The 21093-nt window shown below is 35.5% G+C and overlaps 1 protein-coding gene across 9 annotated transcripts in view; it reads right to left on the minus strand.

The window, feature by feature from the left end:
• Positions 1 to 21093, minus strand: part of COL24A1 (collagen type XXIV alpha 1 chain) — a 348320-nt gene that overhangs the window by 113565 nt on the left and 213662 nt on the right. For all 9 annotated transcript variants that reach the window (XR_006886072.1, XM_046645896.1, XM_046645897.1 and 6 more), the window contains 4 exons: positions 15054 to 15107; positions 14743 to 14787; positions 14582 to 14626; positions 6535 to 6588 (listed from right to left, as the gene is read on the minus strand). Coding sequence is in view for 8 of the 9 variants with exons in the window: in XM_046645896.1 (XP_046501852.1) it covers positions 6535 to 6588; positions 14582 to 14626; positions 14743 to 14787; positions 15054 to 15107 (198 nt within the window). In the remaining variant the exon portion in view is untranslated. The remainder of the gene's footprint in view (positions 1 to 6534; positions 6589 to 14581; positions 14627 to 14742; positions 14788 to 15053; positions 15108 to 21093) is intronic.

Below are 21093 nucleotides of genomic sequence, written 5' to 3' on the forward strand. Positions count from 1 at the left end.
TCTATACTTGCTTATTAGTTCCAGGAGTTTTTTTGTCAGTTCTTTGGGGTTTTCTATCTAGACAACCATGTCACCTGCAAACAAAGATACTTTTACTTCTTCTTTCCCAATCTTTTATTTCCTTTTCTTGTCTTATTGCATTAGCTAGTACTTCCAGTACAATGCTGAATAGGAATTGAAAAAAAAGGAACATCCTTTCTTTTTTTCCTTGTTCTTAGAGGGAATGTATCTAGCTTTTCACCACTGAGTATGGTGTTAGCTACAGGTTTTCTATGTATGTTATTGATAAAACTGAGGAAATTCCCCTTTATTCCTAGTTTGCTGACAGGTTTTATTCTGACTAGGCATTGGATTTTGTCAAATTATTTTCTGCATTTATTTTATATGATCATAATTTCTTTTTTAGTCTGTTGAAGTGAAGGATTATAATTGATTTTCAAATGTTGAACCAGCCTTGAATATCTGGGATAAATCCCACTTGGTTGTGGTGTATAATTATTTTTATATATTGGTGGATTCGATTTGCTAGTATTTTGCTGAAGATTTTGAATCTGTGTTTATGAGAGATATTGGTCTGTAGTTTTCTTTTCTTGTGATAACTTTGTCTGGTTTTGATATTAGGGTAATGCTGGCCTCATAGAATGAGTTAGGAATAGTACTCCTTTATTATTCTTTTAATGTCCATGGGATTGGTAGGGATGAGCCCTCTTTCATTTCCAATATTAGCAATGTGTCTTCTTTTTTTTTTTCCTTGGTTAGCTTGGCTAGAGTTTGACCAATTTTATTGATCTCTTCAAAGAACAATTTTTTTTCATTGATTTTCTCTATTGTTTTCCTGTTTTTAATCTAATTGATTTCTGCTCTGATTTTTAATATTTATTTTCTTCTAATTACTTTGTGTTTAATTATCTCTTCTTTTTCTAGTTTCCTAAGGTGGAAGCTTAGATTACTGACTTCATATCTTTTTTCTTCTCTAATATGTGTATTCAACACTATAAATTTCCCTCTGAGCATTGCTTTCACTGCGTCCCACAAAGTTTGATAAATTGTATTTCCACTTTCATTTAGTTCAAAATATTTTTTTAATGTCTCTTGAGACTTCCTCTTTTACTCATGTATTACTTAGAAGTATGTTGTTTAATCTCTAAATATTTGGGGATTTTCCAGTTATGTTTCTGTTATTGATCTCTAGTTTAATTCCACTGTGGCCTGAGAGCACACTTTGTATGCTATCTCTTCTCTGAAATTTGTTAAGATGTGTTTTATGGCCCAGAACATGGTCTATCTGTCTATCTTGGTGAATGTTCCATGGGAGCTTGAGAAAAATGTATATTCTGTTGTTATTGGATTAGTCTATAATTGACAAGCTTATCCAGTTTACTCATGGTGCTGTTCAGCACAACTATCCTTAGTGATTATCTACTTGCTGGATCTCTCAACTACTGACAGATGGGTGCTGAAGTCTGAGAACTTCAAAATCTCTGCCATATCTGAGTCTGTTTCTGATGCTTGCCTTGTCTCTTCAAAGTTTTCTCTCTTTTAGCATGTCTTATAATTTTTTTTTTTGAAAGCCAAACATGATGTATCAGGTAAAAGAACAAGAGGCAAACAGGCCTTTAGTGTAAGGTTTTATGTTATCTGGCTAGGAGTTAGGCTGTGTTTACTGTTTACTGTACTGTGGTGTCAGAGGCTAAAATTCCCTCCTACTGTGACTGTCATTGTCTTGTCTGTTATCCTCAGGATTTCTTGAGGTTTCCTGAGATTCCTTAAAAGAGTCTGTGTATGCAGTTCTTTTAGCTGTAATCCTCTGCTATTATACAGGAGCCCTATTAATGTGGTGGTAAATTATGGGGGATTGGAAGTTTTCTGTAGTTCTCTGATTAGGTCTCACTCTTTTAGTGAGCCTGAGCTGGGTATTTCATTTCCTTGTGTCAGAGGCTAGAAAGGCTGGAGATGAATATTTTTCTTCCCCCACTCAAGGGCTAGAGGGGGCTCAAGCTGGGAATTTCCCTTCTCCTAAGCTCATTAGGCTTTGGTAAACCCCACTAGGTTAGGCTCTGATAAAACAGTTTCCCTGAGGGCAAGCTTTGTTAAGGAGAACAGAGAACTCTGGATGTGTTTCAAAATGGTTGCTTTTCCCCTCCCAAGATTGGAAGTAGGAATGAATTTTCCTCTGATCTTTATAGTGAGAATCTGGCAGGTCTCTTGGTGGTTAAAACTCAGGAACTTGTGGGGTCCCACCCAAGTTGGGTCCCCTCTGAGTTTTTTAACATTCAAGATAATCTACACTGTATCTCCAGCAAGCCGTCCATTACAGTTTAAAGTGCTCCTCTCATCCAGCGATGGGCTTCTGCTTCTGGTAAGCTGTGATTCTCTGTATCTTCCTGTCTCTCCAGGTTTCACGGAAGCAGTTTGTCCTGTGACCTCATTTCTCTAAAGGACCGAAGAAGGATTGTTGATTTTCAGTTTGTTCAGCATTTTCCATGTTTTAAGGAGGGGAACAATAGCTTCCAAGCTCCTTACATTTCAGATCAGAGACCATTTTACTATGATTCTTAATGAATCAAAAATGGTTGTTGAATCTTTAGTACCTGTTTTTAGGATTTTTCACTATATCTGTGATATGCTATATTATGAATTTCTTAATATTAAGTAATTTTTCCTTTTTTTGTATTTCTTGTTTCACTTCACTGAGGTGGATAATTCTTTATATATAGTTGAATTTTACTTGATTTTTTGGTATTTAGACTTTTACAATCATATTGTAAGTGAAATTCCTCTAGCTTTTTCTGTGGGTGCTATTTTTGTCTGATTTTAGTACTGTCAAAATTCCACTGAGACACTGATATACGGTCTCCTTTTATTTTTTATTTCCAGAGCTGTTGCCATTTTGTATATCTTCATAACTAATTTAATGTGGAACTGAATGAGGTTTTATTATACACTTTTAATTAACCTGAGAACCCTGTTAATTATCTTTTGAGGTATGCGGAAGTGACTTCTCATACAACTAAGGAAGAGTACCTTGAAAATAATAGTTTTCTAAATTACAGGGGATATCCTGAAGCAAGTTTACCAAGAATTAATTGTTTAAGATTGTAGCATTCCCTTCATTCTCTTTTTTAAAGGCAGTTTTCAACGTTTAGAGATATCAACAATATTTATTTGGGTCAGGAGAATTTTTTTCTGCTCAAGCTTTCTGAGTAAAAGAAACTAAGAAAGAAAAAGAAAAATTCCCACCGTTTTCCTCTTATTGAAGGCCACTATATACAGTTCTGCACTGAACAAACCTAGGAGCACTAGGTATCAGTTTTGCATTGATTGGACTTTTTTTTGGTAAATGTGATGAAAATCTAGGTCAGAAGTCAGCAAACTTTTTTCTAAAGTGCCAGATAATATGTATTTCCAGCTTGTGGGTCATGTGGTCTCTATCACAACTACTCAACTTTGCTATTATAGCGTGAAAACAGCCATACATACATAAATGAATGGTTGTAGTTAGGACTCAGTACAACCTTATTGAACCTGCCGAGGGCTGTAAATTTGATCTAAATACATAGTCTTGCCTACATACTTCTAAAGGAATCTAAGATTGTCACAAAGAGTTTAAGGTAGGCTATGATTAGAGCTGAACTCCTAACTTATATATCTGATTTTCCTCTTACCTCTTCTGCAGTTTCATCCTCTTCTACCAATATTTATAAAATGTTGAATTTCTTCAAAGCTCAGCCTTAGATCCTTTTCTCACTTTCATACTCTCTTGCTAGACCAATGACTCCAATATTAACTTTGGCACATTCCTCTGCTCTGAGCTCCACACCCAAATGCCAACTTCACATTTCTCAAAGACACCTCAAATTCAACATAGGTAAACTGAATTTACAATCTTCCATTCTCAAATCCAGATTTCTGTTGGTATTCCCAGTTCAGTAAGTGATATCATTATCTCATTAATTCTTCAAGCCAGAAACTTAGGAATCACACTTCAGATACATGATATCTATGTCCTGTTGATTTTATCTCCTTTTGAATCTTTTATATATATCTACTTTTTTTATCTGCTAATCAAAAGGGTTCTACCATCTCTTATCTGGATTATTGAAACAGAAGGCTGTTCTTGTCCATTATTGGTCCCTGCCAATTTGGTTTGTGTCATCTTTACAAAACAATAATATGATCATAAAACTAGCCCTATCCCCTCAACGACATCCCTTTGTTCTTAAGATAAAAATACAATCCCTTGGGAACAGGGCTTATAAAGCTGCATGTGTTTTGTCCCTTGCCTCCCTTTCCATCCTCATTTTGCACTTACTTCCCGTCTGACTCTCTGTGCCACAGCCATGCCGGCCTTCTTTTAGATCTTCAAATATTTAGGGCTTCCTCCCAGCTCATGGTTTCTCTCTGGAATGACCTTTTTCCATCTTTGCCTAGGTAACTACTATTCATCCTTCAGATCACAGCTCAGAAGCTTTTCTTAACCTCAGATCAGGACAGTTTCTCTGTGATACATTCTCTTAGAACTGAATTCCTATACTTTACAGCATTTATCTCAGTTTGTATTACCCATTTATCTCTGTGATTATTTAATGAATGTGTACTTTTATCATTAGATTGGAAACTCCATGCTTACTACTACAATCCAAGTGCAGGTTCTTTTTTTTTTTGAGGAAGACTGGCCCTGAGCTAACATCTGTTGCCAATCTTCCTCTATCTTATCTGGGATGCCACCACAGCGTGGCTTGATGAGCAGTGTTAGGTCCACACCTGGATCTGAACCCGTGAACCCTGGGCCACTGAAGTGGAGCACGTGAACTTAACCACTACGCCACTGGGCTGGTCCCCAAGTGCAGGTTCTTAATAAGTATTTGTTGATTGAATGAATGAATGGTCAACTATCCAAATCCCAATACTTGCACTGCAATGAGCAAACCAGTTTTGCATCTTGTCTGGGAAAAAGAGATACTCTAAAAGGTACTGGCTATAGAAAAGCTGTAGTCCTATTTTATTATTTTCAAAAATATAAATATGTTTCAACATCTCTTCTGTGTCTTTCATTTTACCAAATTATTTCTGTTCTTTTCTTTTCTATGATTTGACCAGGCAGCTCAAATATATGAAACAAATCATAAATTGATTTCTATTTACCAGCCCCAGTGACCATGTGTGTGACCTGAATGTCAATTTTAAGTGCTATGAAGCCATTTCATCATTTACAGCTACAGTAACGAATCTTCTCTTGTATAAAGCCTGAGATATTGTCTCTGCTGTTGCTATAGCTTTACTGACACACTTTACTTAGATGTGTTGTTTATTAAGATTAAATTAGTTTTCATTCCATTTCATTTCATCTAATATGGCTAATGATTATGCCTTTGGATATATGACCTTTGGTTAATTCAGTTTAACAAACATACATTAGATAGATACAATATGCCAGACATTATGCCAGGAAAGAGGATTACAAAGGTGAAAGAAATAATTCTGACTTCAAAGAGCCACACACTTTTTGGAAGAAAGAGATATTTAAGTAAACAATGCTAAGGAAAGTTGCATTATTTTTGATCAAATAAATATTAGAATTGGGATGGGAAGCTAAAAGATGCAAAATAGGGAGAAAACCAAGAAAAATTCAGCTTGATAAAATCAACACCATGTCTAAGATTCTTTATTTGGAAAGAATTATATAAACAGCTAAATCTTTGCTTATTGTTTGGAGAGCTTATACTATAGATTAAATATGTGAAGGAGGAAATGGACACAGTTTGCTAAGAATAACTCTTTGTTAGAATTTTCCACTTGCTACCAGCTGAATGAATAACACAAAGGCCACCTGTAAACCTGTGTATCAACTCACGGATAGGATCAGCCCAATAGTCTGAAAGACTACATTGTATTGTAAATCTTAGAAGCATGTTACAGCATATTACATCTGATACCATTAACCAGAAGAATGACTTCATAGGCAATAGAGAATAAATTGTGAGAAAGTAGGTATGTGACAAGGTCTTTCCCTTTCACAATCTATTTTCCATGGAAACTCTATAAGTGAATCACATTTATAAAATTGTGATGTAAGTTTTTGTATTACTGATGTAACAGCATCTCTGTTTGTTTGTACATTTTGGCCCATGAGATGTAGAGTTTGGCTTCTCCATATGGTCTTTTATTACAGAGTTGGCCTCATAAATGTGATTGTGCATTTGTGTGTGGCAGTGTCATAATTATTATTATGAACAGCAAGCCATTCAGAAAGAAAATTTCTAATATTCAATAAACAGAGTTATCTTTGTTGAAAATAGAAATTTGTGAAATTTTAACAGTTCCAGAAAAACAGGACCAAATCTGACTATATGAAACCAGGGAGGCACTAAAGACTAAGTTCACAGCAAAATACTTGTTCTCTATAAATAGGTGTCCATGATAAATGCTGCTTGCAAAAACATACCAGCCACAGCACAAGAGAGCAATAATAGCAGAAAGGTAAAGGCGCATTATGGGAAAAACACCATTAGAAAAGTTTAAAGATCAACTTACTGGTTCTCCGGCAAGTCCTCTGTCTCCTGTACTCCCAGGGGGTCCTTGTAAACCCTGAACAAACAAAGGCAAAACGGGAAGAAAAAGTGATGCATGAAAATGTTTCAGTCAGTTTCCTTACCCTGGCTTTCCTTCACAATCTTCTCACCTAACTTTTCTGTCTACCTCTATTCTATTCTTCTTTTTTCTTTTGTGGTAAAATATACATAACAAAATTTACCATTTTAACAATTTTTAAGTGTACAGTTCTGTGGCATAAAGTACATTCACACTGCTGTGCTATCATCACCACTATCTATCTTTAGTCCTTTTTATCTTCCCAAACTGAAACTCCATACCCATTAAATAACTCCCTGTCCCCGACCCTCAGTCCCCTGGGGACCACCATTCTACTTTCTGTCTCTATGAATCTGACTACTCTAGGTATCTTATACAAGTGGAATCATACAATATTTGGTCTTTTGTGTCTGGCTTATTTCACGTAGTATAATGTCTTCAAGGTTCATCCATGTTGTAAACATGTGTCAAGGCTTATTTCCTGTTTAAGGCTGAATAATATTTCATTATATGTATATCCTACATTTTGTTTATCCATTTATCTATCAATGGATACTTGGGTGTTCTACCTTTTGGTTATTGTGAATAATGCCCTTATAAACACTGGTGTACAAGTATCTGTTTGAGTCCCTGATTTCAATTTTTTTGAGTATATACCTAGAAGTGGAATTTATGGATTACATGGTAATTCTATGTTTTACCGTTTGAAGAACCACCAAACTATTTTGCACAGTGGCTCCACCATTTTACCATCACTGCATAAGCGTTCCAACTTCTCCACATCTTTGCCAACACTGGTTATTTTCTATGTGTGTGTGTTTTAATTAATAGTCATCCTAATGGATGGGAAGTAGTATCTCTTTGTGGGTTTGATTTGCATTTCCGTAATGCCTAGTGATATTGACCATCTTTTCATGTGCTTATTGACTATTTGCATATCTTCTTTGGAGAAATGTCTATTCAAGTCCTTCTGCTCATTTTTTCATTGAGTTTTCTATTTCAAGTTGTAGGAGTTTCTATGTTTACTTGTATTTTTATATTTAATTTCACTCCTGCACAGTGACAATTATCCAGAATTATTTTAAATTTAGATTCTTTTATACTTTTAATATATATAGATAGAAATAAGTGTTTATTTTCAAAAATAATATCCTTGTGATGTGTCAATAAGTACGACGTATGCCCTTAAAACCTGGCAAGGCACAGGGGTCTCAGAACCTAGATCACTAGAAATGACCAAATTGAACCTCTCCAATGTCCTTTATTTTGCCCCATTTTTACAACATGCTGTCTATGTTATCATCAAATTGAGTCTTAAATATGGGGTACATTCTAAAATGGTACATAACTCTAAATACAATTCCAGGTCCTCTTTAAAAGATTTCCTAAGCATGTAATGTGTACTAGACACTGATGACTACTACTAATATATAATATACTGCCTTTTTGTATTTGCAATTTGCCTCTTCTACATTATTGCCCTTGAGATGGTTGGTAACTATACAGTGGATGACAATTACCATTTTATCTTAAAACTAAAAGCTAAGAAAAAAATATGACATTAAATTAGAAGTAAAGATATTCAAAATTCTTAGCAATACAATCTTCTAAGTTATAATCATCAATGCTATATTTAGTTACACATGATTCACTGGTTAGAGAAAGGAAGATGTGTAAAACCATGAATTCCTATCTGACCTAGGCCCCATTTCAGTCATGGAAATCATGTGCCACTCATTCACTCCAGGCTCCTAAATTAACAAACAGGATCCATAGAAGGGATCTCTCTGTGCCTGCTTTACCAACTGAAACATGCAGTAAAAGTTCAGAACCTTAAATAAGATCTGCTTAATTTGCTCTGTAAAGCATGTTAGTACACGTCAAGTTTAATACATACTTTTAATGTTAATGGTGCATAAAAGCTATTTGGCAAAGTTATGAAATTATCTAAATGGACTCTATTTTTATTGGAGATGAAGAAAAGCACAGGCTGGAGCAAAATAAAAATTCTCTTTAAGGCTTTTCAGATGATATTGAAAATATATTATTTGAGTAGAACTCCTTGCTCCATGACTTCAACTCAGCAATTACAATGATGACCAGGAAGATAATGACTACCATGGTTACTATTTATTAAGAGCCTGTGCCAAGAACATAATGAACATCACTTGTTATAACTGTGAAAGGTACTTCATTTTAAAGATAGGGAAAGTGAGGCTCAGAGAGGTTAAATAATTTGTACAAGGTCAAAACAGCTAGTAAGTGGCAGAACCAGTATTTAACCTCCAATATGTCTGACTCTAATGCCGTGCTCTTCCACTATACTGAACTGCTTTCTACTGATTCCAATGAGAAATCAAGCATTCAACGCCTTTTCCATTTTCAGTAAACTTGTGTAGTGCATCCTCAAAGACTTCTTATGAGAATAACCAAGGGAATATATAAATGTTATTTCTGTGGCTACACTTTCATTGCAGTATTGTGAGAACTGTGTGCATTCTGCTTCCTTATCTGAAGAATGGGAAAGAGTAGAGTTAATACTATATACCTTTTCTATTACAAGGATTATTAAGTGAGTGTTTCTTAAGTATTCTGAGTTACTTCAGAGAAAACTCTATTTAAAGAAGAAAGGTGAAGAGTTTCCACTTCCAATTTTGGCGAATTAGCTCCTATCAAAGACCTAATGGTCTAGTAGTTAAGACTCAGCACTTTCACCACCTCAGCCCAGGTTCATTTCCTGGTCAGGGAACACCACACCTCTCATCTGTTGGTTGTCATACTGTGGTGGCTGTATGTTGCTGTGGTACTGAAAGCTATGCCATCAGTATTTCAAATTCAAGCAGCACCACGTGTGGTGGACAGGTTTCATCAGAGCTTCCAGAACTAAGACAGACTAGGAAGAAGGACCTGGCTAACAACTTCCAAAAAAAAAAAAAAGACTGTGAAAACCATATGAATAGCAGCAAAGCATTATCTGATATGGTGCTGGAAGATAAGAGGATGGTGCAAAAAGACTGCACAGGGTTCCACTCTCGTGTACACAGGTTCCCTAGGAGTCAGAATTGACTTGATGGTACTAACAACAAAGCAGAACTCCCATCAAATCAACTTATATACAGATAACTACAAACCCAGGACAAAATATTAAAAAAACACATCTGAAGGCATTGGAGAAAAACCAAAAATAGGCAAAAACTAGAGTTGAGGCATCTACACTTAGCAGAAGGGAATAGCACTGAGTTTCTGATTCTTTTTACATGGCTTTTAGCCAGAAAGTAAGCCATATAGGATGATTGAAAAAAAAACAGGCTAGAAACCTGCAGTCTTACTGGCATAGAGAATCACAGGGGAGAATTTGGAGTTACCACAGCTGCTGGAAAGTCATGAAAGAAAGAGCCAGAGAGAGGGAGCCCCAAATTCTGAGTATAAACTCTGTTTAAATCTCTTGGTGACATCTGAAGTATGTTTTGTTATGGCAGGACTCTAAACAGTCCACCCAAGGCTTAAAAGACTGAAAAGAGATTTCAGCAGCCACCTACCATGGGGGAGAGAAAATTTGGAGTGGGAATACAGCCAAGTTAATCGTCTGCCAAATTAAAAAAAAAAAAAAGTAATAGTCTTCAAAGAAATATAACAGAATTTGGAGTCTATAATGAATCATTCAAAATATCCAAGATACAATTCAAAATTACTGGACAGAAAATTTTCCCATATTCATAAGAAAAGGCAATCAAGGGAGACAAAACTCAAGATTATCCAGATATTAAATTTCTCACACAAGGATTTTAAAGTAGTTATAAATATGCTCAATAATGTAAATAAAAATATACTCATAATAAATAAACAAATAGGAAATTTCAGAAGAAAAATAGCATCTGTAAAAAAAAAAAACTAAAAATTATAGAACTGAAAATTAAATATCTGAAATAAAACTTAAAAATACAATATAAACAAAATTTCACTAAAGGGTTTAACAAGTGAGTGAAGATAGAGCCAGGTTATCTGATTAAAAAGAGAAAACAGGAAAAAGAAAGATTGAAATAGGAATGACTAGAGCCTCAGGGATCTAAGGGATGATATAAAAATGTTTAACATATATTTAATTGGAATCTAAGAAGAAAAGGAGGAGAATGGGACAGAAAAAATATTTGAAAAAAAAGTTGAAAAATTTCCAAATTTAGTGAAAACACAAATTTACACACTCAAGAAGCTCAGCAAAACTTAAGCTAGATAACTACAAAGAAAATCTATCTAGGCACATCATAGTCAAACTCGAAAGCCAAAAATAAAGAGAGAATCTTGAAAGCAGCCTGAGAAAAGTGATACATTATATGCAGGGGAATAATGATAAAGTATAGATTTCTCATCAGAAATAATGGAGGCCAAAAGAAAATGACATGCATCTTACAGAGCTGAATGAAAAGAAATAAGAGAAAACCCTATCAACCCAGAATTCTATACCCAGTGAAAATATCCTTCAAGAATGAAAGTGAAATAAAGCCATTTTCATAAATAAAGACTAAGTGATTTCATCACTAGTAGAAGTTGTCTATAAGAAATCCAAAGGAAGTTCTACAGGCTGCAGGGAAATGACACCATTTGGAGATGCAGATCTACAGAAATGAATGAAGAGTATCAGAAAGAGTAAATGCATGGATAAATTAAAAAAAAATCAGTTTTCCCCTAAATATCTCAAAACACATATTTCACTTACATTAAAGCAAAAAATATTTTACTTATATTAAAGCAAAATTTTAACTTTGCCTTATGGGGTTTATAACATATATAGACATAACACATAAAACAATTACAGCATAAAAGACAGAATGTCGGTAAATGGGTCTGTATGGTTGCAAGTTTCTTCCGATTATGTTAAGTATTACTATATTAACTCTAAGTAGACTATGAAAAATTACAATGCATACTGTAATCCCTAAACCAGCAGTTCACAAACTACAGCCTGGGGGCCAAATCTGCACCATCACCTATTTTTGTAAATAAAGTTTTACTGGAACAAAGTCATGCTCGTTCCTTCACATATTTATGGTTGCTTTCACACTACAACAACAGAGGTGCATAGCTGTAGTAGAGACCATATAGTCCACAAAGCTGAAAATATTTATTTTGCGGTACTTTACAGAAAAAGTTTGCTGACTCCCAACCTAGAATAACCACTTAAAAATAATAATGATAAGTACAGCTAAAAAGCCAATACCTAAATTAAAATGGCGTCCTCAAAATTAATCAATGCCAGAAGAAGGCACTGAACAACACCACCACCATCACAATGAAAAAGCAATCATAAGATGATAGACCTAAATGCAACCATATCAAGAATTGTATTAAATAGAAATGGGCCAAACACTAATTAAAAGGCAGAGATTGTCAGAATGAATAAAAAAGCAACACTCAACTATAAGAAACTCACTTTAAATATCAAGACACAGATGGGTTGAAAGTAAATGAATGGAAAAGATACACTATGCAAACAGCAAGCATAAGAAGGCTGGAGAGACTTATATATCAAATAGACTTCAAAACAAATAGCACTAGCAGGAATAAAAAGTATTACCAGAGATGGAGAGGAACATTTTGTAATGATAAAAGGGTCAGTAGATCAGGAAGACATAATTATCATAAATGTGAATACTCTCAAAATAGATTTTCAAAACAGATAAAGAAAAATTTGACAGAATTAAAGAGATAAATAGAGGAAGACAAAATCATGGTTGGAGATTTAACACCCCATCTCATTAACTAAAAGAATATCTAGATTAAAAAATCAATAATGTATGAACTGTTACAGTTTTTATAAGATTTAGAAAACTATAAACAGTTACCCAGGTTTTATTACCTTCATAACACAACGATCATGGCCTTTCCTCTTGATTCTGCCTTTGAGTCAGATCTATGTGTGGATGGAAGGCAAGTATAGGAAACAATGTTGGCCCACAGACAAATATGCTTTTCCTGGCTATCTGGACTGGCAGAGTACTATATGTGTTACCATTTTTTATTTAAGATCTGGCTTTAGAATTATGACAATTTAGAGATGTCTCTTTATTCACACATGAGCAAAATATGATGCAGAGAGCTAACCAATTTAGCCACGACTACACAGCTATTAGGAACATGCAGTAGAACAAAGGTCAATGTGACCTCTCACACATCTTTCTATTATACAACACTGTCTGCTTGCTGACAGTGCATAAATAACTGGAGACACTGAGATTATTGTGCAGGATCAAATAAATCTTTGGGGCCATCTGGATTTCTTGGATTGCTTGATCTTAGCTTCCCTAGGATCTCAAAAGTCTTTCAGTTCAATCATGAAGGAGGTAATGCAGACATAGAGCTAAGAAAACCTCCACAGCTATTATAAACTCGTGATTTAATGTTCAACCCATATCATCCACTAAGGTAACTTTACGCTTCTAGTTGTCTATGAAACTTGCTTCTAGAAGTGTCTTTTATTTGATTGAGGAAATCAAATACCATCTGATAGGATGAAAATGAAGGTAAAATTCTAAGGAATGTCAACAACATACAAAACCAATAAGTATTTTATTTCTCTAGGCCTCATTTTTCTAAAATAAGAGGAATGAACTAGACAAGCTCCAAATTTCTCCACTCATTGCAACATATTAACTTTATATACAATGTAGCAAAGTGGAAGGAATCCACAGAAATAGCATTTACACTGATATAACAGAAACCTAGATGATGAATATTAATACTCAAAATATTCCTTGGGAATGACTTCAATTAATAATACAATGTCACACACAACTTCTTTCCTCGAATACAGTTTTCTTTCTCTTTTAGGTCTCTGATATTTTAGGTTTGACCACTGTCACATATAATGCTATTATGGGAAACAACAGGCAGGGGGCAGCAGATTTCAAAGAGGAACAAGTAAATGCAATGACATCAATGACAATTACTATAGCAGCTAAAACATTTTTCTCCTGTTCTTTTCTGACTCTTAAGTTGCAGTCTATTTAAATTATCTAATTTTATAACTTTAAGTTATATACATATATGTATATGACAAATCAAAATGTCATCATCAAAAATTTGATTAAAAAAGAAAGTAATTAAAAATTCTCATCCATTTAAACTTATGTGCTCAAAATTATATATATATGTAACAGCATATATATGTATGTATGTATATTTGTATACATGTATGTATGTGTATGTGTCTCTTTCTTTTTTTTAAACATTTTTTTCCCCCTCAGTTAGTGATGAGAACCACAGAACTTGTTACCTCATAGGGAAAAAATTGTATACTTCTGAAAAGATTTTTTCTTTTTCTTTTTCTGCTTTTTCTCCCCAAATCCCCTCAGTACATCCCCTTTCTAGTTGTGGCATGTGGGACGCCACCTCAACATGGCCTGATGAGCAGTGCCATATCTGTGCCCAGGATCCGAACTGGGGAAACCCTGGGCCCCTGAAGCAGAATGCGCAAACTTAACCACTCGGCCATGGGGCCAGCCCCTGAAAAGATTTTTTGATGGTAGGGAAATATCCAGTATTACATAATGTTAAAAACTCTTAGAGCTGTGCCATGGGAAAGCATGATGACACACACAGCTCCACACTCCAAGGGTCTAAAAAACACTCAAATCTAGTTAAAATGATACTAGGCAAGCAGCCTCAAAGAAGTTTCTTGTTATGTTAGCTTTATTAATATTCCATTATATTTATATGCTATCACACCATTTTATTTTGAAATGGATTTTACAGAATAGCTAATTTATCATAACTAGGGTGAAGTAAAAGTAATAGTTATCACCATCAGTTTACAGATAGAAACAACCAAGGCCCAGAATGAATAAGCAATTTGTCCAAATAAAACAGTGACCTAATGAGTGAAGGAGGGAAAGAACTTGTATTCTCTTAGTTTAATATACTGAATACTAAACAAGTATTCAGAAAATAAAGTGAATAAAATTTGTTCATAGCTTGATTATTTTTAATTACTTACTGGTTTCCCTTGAACTCCTCTCTCTCCAGGGTTTCCAGTCTTACCCTATATAAGAAAGAAAATGCTTGGGTCAATAGCTGGCTCCTCAAACATTAATCACACATCAAGAAAAATGGAAGATTATCAATGTTTATTTTTAATGTGAAATGTCTTCTACTTACAATAAGACCATAAGGCCCTTTTTTTCCTTGATCTCCTTTTTCACCCTAAGAATCAATACCAGGTGAGTTAATAAGAATGTGAGTTATAGTCTTATACTTGCTAGGATACACTCACATAAAAAAAAAAAAAGACATTAAGTATATAGTTCAATACTAAGAAGAAAATCTTTCTGTGTATGTAGTTTATGCACGTTTCATAATTAAACTAAAAGAAAATTTAGAGTCATACTTTTGCAAATTCATCACTCTTTAGGCAGGCAGAGGCTCCAAAGAACTTAACTGCAGATGAAATTAGAAAAATCAATGATTACCTTGGCACCTTGTATACCTTGTTCCCCTGAGAGACCATCTGGTCCTCTTGGCCCCTAGAGATGGAAAAAATATCCTGCTGTTAATTTGAAATGTTCCCTTTTTACGGTTATGCATCCTTGCAAATGACACTGTGCTCCTCTTTAATTGACAAACTCCTTGTTTCCGTGCCATGACCACAGAAAAGAATACAGCTGAGTGTATGGATGAACCCTCTTGCATGGGAGAATCAAGCCAGTGTTTTCCAGATTTAATGCCAAATAGTAAATCAGATGATCACAAAAACAGCTGACTCAGTTTGAGGTAGCTATAATTTAGGTTTATTATTTGAGTATTTTGTTCACCTTATCACTTACTCAGCAGTCATCCAGGATTTAGTCTAAAAATAACTCTAAATTAACTTAAAAGTGGCTGGTTGGTTTGTCCAAACAGTCTTCTGAAATGGCACTCTTCACTTTACTAGAAAATGAGTGCTGTGCATTACACCTGCTGTGTGCCTACTTGACAATAGTTACTGGAAGATGGCGGGGTCACAGAAGAGGGATAGAAACGCTGCTGGGAATATGTATGCAAACTTAAAATTTCTCAACTAAGTTGCTACCAATATTCATTCAGTAATTAGTTGTGAAGAAGTATTAGTTGCAAAAGTCATTCTCTAATAAAGTGACAGTATATGTTTCCCTGCCTAAATTACAACTGTCCTTGGAAGATCTTAAAGTCCTTTTCAGGGGAATTAATTCAATTCCACAACCATTAGCTGAACATCTACAGTGGAAAAGGCACTGCATTAAATGGTATGAGGATACATAATTGTAAGAAAGTTTCTCTGTTATGAAGCTTATAGAATGATAAGCAAATTACACAAATGACTGTAATACAGGGAGAGATAAGGCAAGTTAAGGGCTAAAAGGGTTCAAAGGAGGGAGAGAGCTTTCACATGTTTGTAAAGGGAATAAAGATGTTATTTTGACACTTGGAGATCATGTTCTAGAAGGAACTCTAGATAGAGGGATAGAATGAGAAAACGGTACAGAGGCAGGAAAGGAGATACCCAAGAATGAAAAACACAGTTTGTTTAGTTGGGCTATTGGTTCTATTGTTGAAAGACTGGGACTTAAAAGGTAAGGACTGGAGTTTATATTTAAATCAATAGGCAATGAGACAACACTGAAGATTTCTATACAAAACAGTGATATAAATCTCCCAACACAACATGCTGATTTGAAGGGGCCCCTAGACTTCAGCACCTTCTCTTGTATCCCATCTGAAGTCAGCTTGGTTCAGCGTTACATGATTAAAAAGCTACTTCCTATAAAAGGACTTTCTTCCTGAGTGCTCTTAGGGTAACTCCACTCCCTCACCCTCTTGGGCACATTCATGGAATTGAAGAGAAGACTCAAACTCCACAAGGATCTATAGCTCCACTGGTCACACTACTGTTAAATCCATAGCTCGAGCCCTACAATTTCTCAGTCTGTATTGAAGGTACTCCATGATCTGTTCCCAACTTCCTGTTCCGCCCTATTTTCCCATGAAAGACTGCAAAACTAATTTACAGTCTTACTGTGCAGGATTTTGAATGTCAAGTGGAGGAGTATGGACTGAATTTAATAGATAAGTGATTTTCAGAGTGTGTTATTCATTTAGCAAACATTCACTGAGTGCCTACTACAGCCAGGCGCTGTTTCAAGCCCAGAGGATATGGTAGGGAGAAGAGACAAATCCCCAAATTCATAAACAAGGAAATAAATATATAAAATTAAAGTATAAAGTGACAATAGGTAGTCAAGTGTAATGAAGGAAAGTAAAGGAGGTTAAGGGACTGGAGAATCTGAGACGGAAAGCCCTACTTAAATAGGCGATCTGAGAAGTCTCTCCAAAGTGAAGTGTGGGTAGACACCAGAAGGAGGTGAGACTGCAGGTGCTGGGAATAACTTGGGGAAGATCACTCTGGTAGAAGAAAGAGCAACTGCAAAGGTCTTGAGGCGGGGGCATGCTTGGAATGTTTGGCAATTAAATAACTGAAGATAAAAAAAAGAACACTGATTAAAGGACGACTCTGAAGTTTAAAGTGCAAGGATCCCTCAGGATCCTGCTCTAATAATCACCTCCATCTTAAAAATTCTGCAGCCTGTATTGATTCTCTTTCTCTGGCACCTTCTATGCCTATTTTCCTTTTTCTGCCCTGTAAGAAAACACTTTGCAAAATTTTTTTGAGTAGTAACAGAAGGTGGCTGAGAAAGTATTAAAAAGAATGAGTGGTTAACATTCTAAAGCACTGCAGAAAACAAAAGATCCAGACTGAAAATATGGCCACTGGTAATTAGGAACCTAACTCCTTTGCAACCTGAAATTTTTGTCTTTCCTGGATATTTCGTTAGAAAGTAACTGGTGGAATGAGGACAGCATTAATAGAAAAACAAATTGAAAATGTAAGTTTGTTTGGGGTGGATTGGGGGGAGTAGGGAGAAGATAATGAGTTTGGTCTAGACAATCAAGTACAATGACGCAAGTATCTCCAAGGCCAGTGCTAGAGTTAGAAGTCATTCCATCTAGGTTTAAATGGCAGCAGCCATGAGGATAAAGCTCGAAAAAGCCCTAGATGCAGAACGGTTAATCAGAATTTTTAAAAAAGATTGTTTTGTCCAAAGATGGCAATTAAGTTTCATTTCTTGGATAAAATCAGATTCAGTGGCTGTCTAGATATATATGTAGAAAAGGCTGCATCCAGCTCTGGAGGAAAATCTCATCATTAACTGCCAGTTTCTGCCTCAGCACATAAATCACCTCCTGTCAAGGCTGGACTAGTCCAAACCTGGCATTTTAAGCTGAAGATACTGAAGCCTACAGATACAAGTGAATTGTCTGATGCACGTGATGTGTAAATGTCCAAAGACTCCAAATAACTGTACTCTATTAAGTTCATAATATTTTTTTCAAATGTTAAAAAGGAATAAAGGTTAATTCTGTTAGCAAGTGAATTCAGGCTGAAACAAAGGACTTGAAGTTTAGAACAGGTTTACAAAATAAATATTAAAGCTTAAAAGTAAAGTGCTGACTGGTATTATAATTGAAAGGAACTCCCTCCAAAATTAAGGAATACATATAGTAATGATAATCAGCCATTTTATAATGCTTTACTTCAAAAATACCTTTTACTTAAAAGAATACTTTCACATTTATTACTCCATTCACTAAACCAGGACTACAGAGGGAACAAAGAGAGAAGTTTCTGCTCCTACAGTGACGACAAAGATTACCACATTCAGTTAAAACAAAAAAGATCTAAGCATAGTAATTACATTAATTAAAGGCTATAAGGCCTAAGGTTGCTAGTTAAGAGGTTAAGGCTGCCAGAACCCTAAGAAAGTTTAGTACTCTTTATGCTCCAGTTAAGGGTCAATTAACTAAAAGCTCAGCTTTATCAGCTTTATCAGCATAAGCTTCACTTTGATATTGGTTGTGGGAGTTAACCGTGGGTTAGCCTACATGCCTTCTCTAGTTCCTGAGACAAAAGAAGCTTTAGGATAAGCCCTGAGAAAATTAGACAAATAGTATCCTAACAGGCCCCTAATTGGGTATAAAGTTAGTATTATTTTTTTTGCTGAGGAATGTTCACCCTGTGTTAATATCTGTGCCAGTCTTCCTCTATGTTTTAGCATGTGGGCTGCGGCACAGCATGGTGCTAGCAGAGTGGTGTAGGTCTGTGCCTGGGAACCAAACCCGGGCTGCCCAAGTGGAGCATGCTGAACCTAACCACTAGGCCACTGGGGCTGGCCGAAAGTTATTTTTTTAACACCTGCTTTACAATATCTGATTATCTATAAAGTTCTTAGAGAATGTATGCTAGCTATATAAAAAATATAATTTTTTCCTTTATCCTCTTTTAGAAAAGTTAAGTCGGCTACAATGAGTGGCTATTAGCTTCTAAAAGCTGGAATAAAGTCTGATAGCTCAGCTATATAAACTAAGCATGTCTGTAAAGTAACAAGTACTTGAATTGTAGGCAATAATCTTAAAGAGTTAACCAAATCCCTGATTAATCAATATAATCCTAAAGGCATTAGATGATAGGAGACAGAAGCACCACTTCATATAAATGCTACAATTAAGAGAAAAAAACCTGTGATTAACTAAAACATTGACATAAACTGTAGACTAGTTTATTTAGGAAGGATTTTATGAGAACTTCAAGCCCGTCTTTATAACCCTTGTACTCAATTTTAATAAGCTAAAGTGTTTATGAATGAAAGAAACAGCCCTTATTTACAGAACAAATATCTTTCTAACGTGGATTCAGTATATTTATATTTCTTTTTAACCATGTCTGTCTTTGCTTGCCCTCTCCATTAATGCTAAATTACTCAGATGCCTAATTATCCCTAGCAGGCTTCTTCTGGCTGTTGATTAATACAGCTGGAACAAAATGTTCCTTTAAACAAAAACTAATGTTATCTTTGATTTTGTAGGAAAAAAAAACTTTGGATTCTATTCTTGGTATAAACTTTTTTTCTGGAGAAGAAACCACAGAAGAAACTCTTCTTCATCACTTGGCGTACTCCAGGTATCACCAGTATCGAATCTGAATGCAAATACTATCGGCTGCTTTCCCAATATGATACGCATTCCCTTGAAGGGGCCACAATTCAAAAAGAATTTCTATAGGTAACATTGGTTTATTACCTTATATAAATTTCAGGTGTACATCAAAATGTTTATAGTCCCAGCCATTCTACATCTTGCATAGAAAATCTTAAAACATTACATATTTCTAATACAGTTACTTCAATGTTTTCTTTTCTTAAATCTCAAGCAGTATAGTCAGAACAAAAAATTACTCAGTTGCATGCCTCTATTCCACCCCTCTAGAGAAAGGGTACAAAATCTAATGGTATCTCATGATCAAAGGCTCAATCCCTGGGTAAGAAGGGAGATGAGGTTAACTTTGCTCTGTGCGTCATCTCTTCTGTCAGGGCAGCTGGACACAGAAGTGGGTATTGGAGAGACACCAAGAGATCAGTCACCTAGCCTCAGAGAGTTAAATGTACACATGAGTGACGACAGCTGAGATTGTGCTGATTCCTAGTGACCCAAAAGGCTAAGCCACTATCTCTCTGCTACCACAGAGAGAACCTGCTAGCCTATATTGTCTATGTGAGGAATATGATTGTTTATACTATATTAATTAGCTTTGGTATATTAAATTATTTCACTTCACTTAAGTAACTATTCTTCAGCCAAACTTGGTAGATGGAAACAAAGTTTAGAGTATGTAGGATAAATAATAATACTTTAAATTGATACCAATTTTCCCATATAAGAATCGCAAACTATATGAACTGTATTTTCAGCCAATCTTGTTATCTTTTTCAGCTATATATATATATATATATATATATGCACACACATATATATATACACACAAAGGGTAGGATTACGCAACCTACACAAAGCGGGTTAGAAAAATCTTCATGATACTAAGTTACTTAGGTTGTTTCTTGAGACGGCAGGCATTGTTGCTTGCCTGAGCTTTTCCTATCCTCTGTCAATACTGCGTGATACTTCAAAAGCCACTACACTGTCATTAAACTATAAAATCCATGTGGTCTAGATGTAAGGGATAATTAACCTTGAACCCTCCATGGTACTAGCAGGGTATTTGACAAACTGTAGGCAAATAGTAAATGGTAGATAGGTGAATGGCAGATAGATGGGCGGGAAGCAGATGGGCAGGCAGACTGCTCCGAGAGCAGTCCTACCATTCGTGAGGTTCACCTTTGACTGTAAGGATGTATAAGCACGAGTTCATATAGACAGTTCCTTGTGTGGCTGCCTGGCAGACGTGCCTCAGGCATAGTTCCCCTTCAATGTACTGCCACAAAGATGTGTGGCACAAAGGGGTTACAGATGTGCTGGAAATATCAACTCCCTCAGCCTTTGGGGTGGCAGAGAAGGGCTGGGGCACAGGAACTCCAGCCACATACCTTTATTATTTATTTCAGCAGACGGGACATACATTCTCATTTTTTGTGAGTGAAAAAC

Source organism: Equus quagga, chromosome 18, assembly GCF_021613505.1.
Source record: "Equus quagga isolate Etosha38 chromosome 18, UCLA_HA_Equagga_1.0, whole genome shotgun sequence".
NCBI lineage: Eukaryota > Metazoa > Chordata > Mammalia > Perissodactyla > Equidae > Equus > Equus quagga.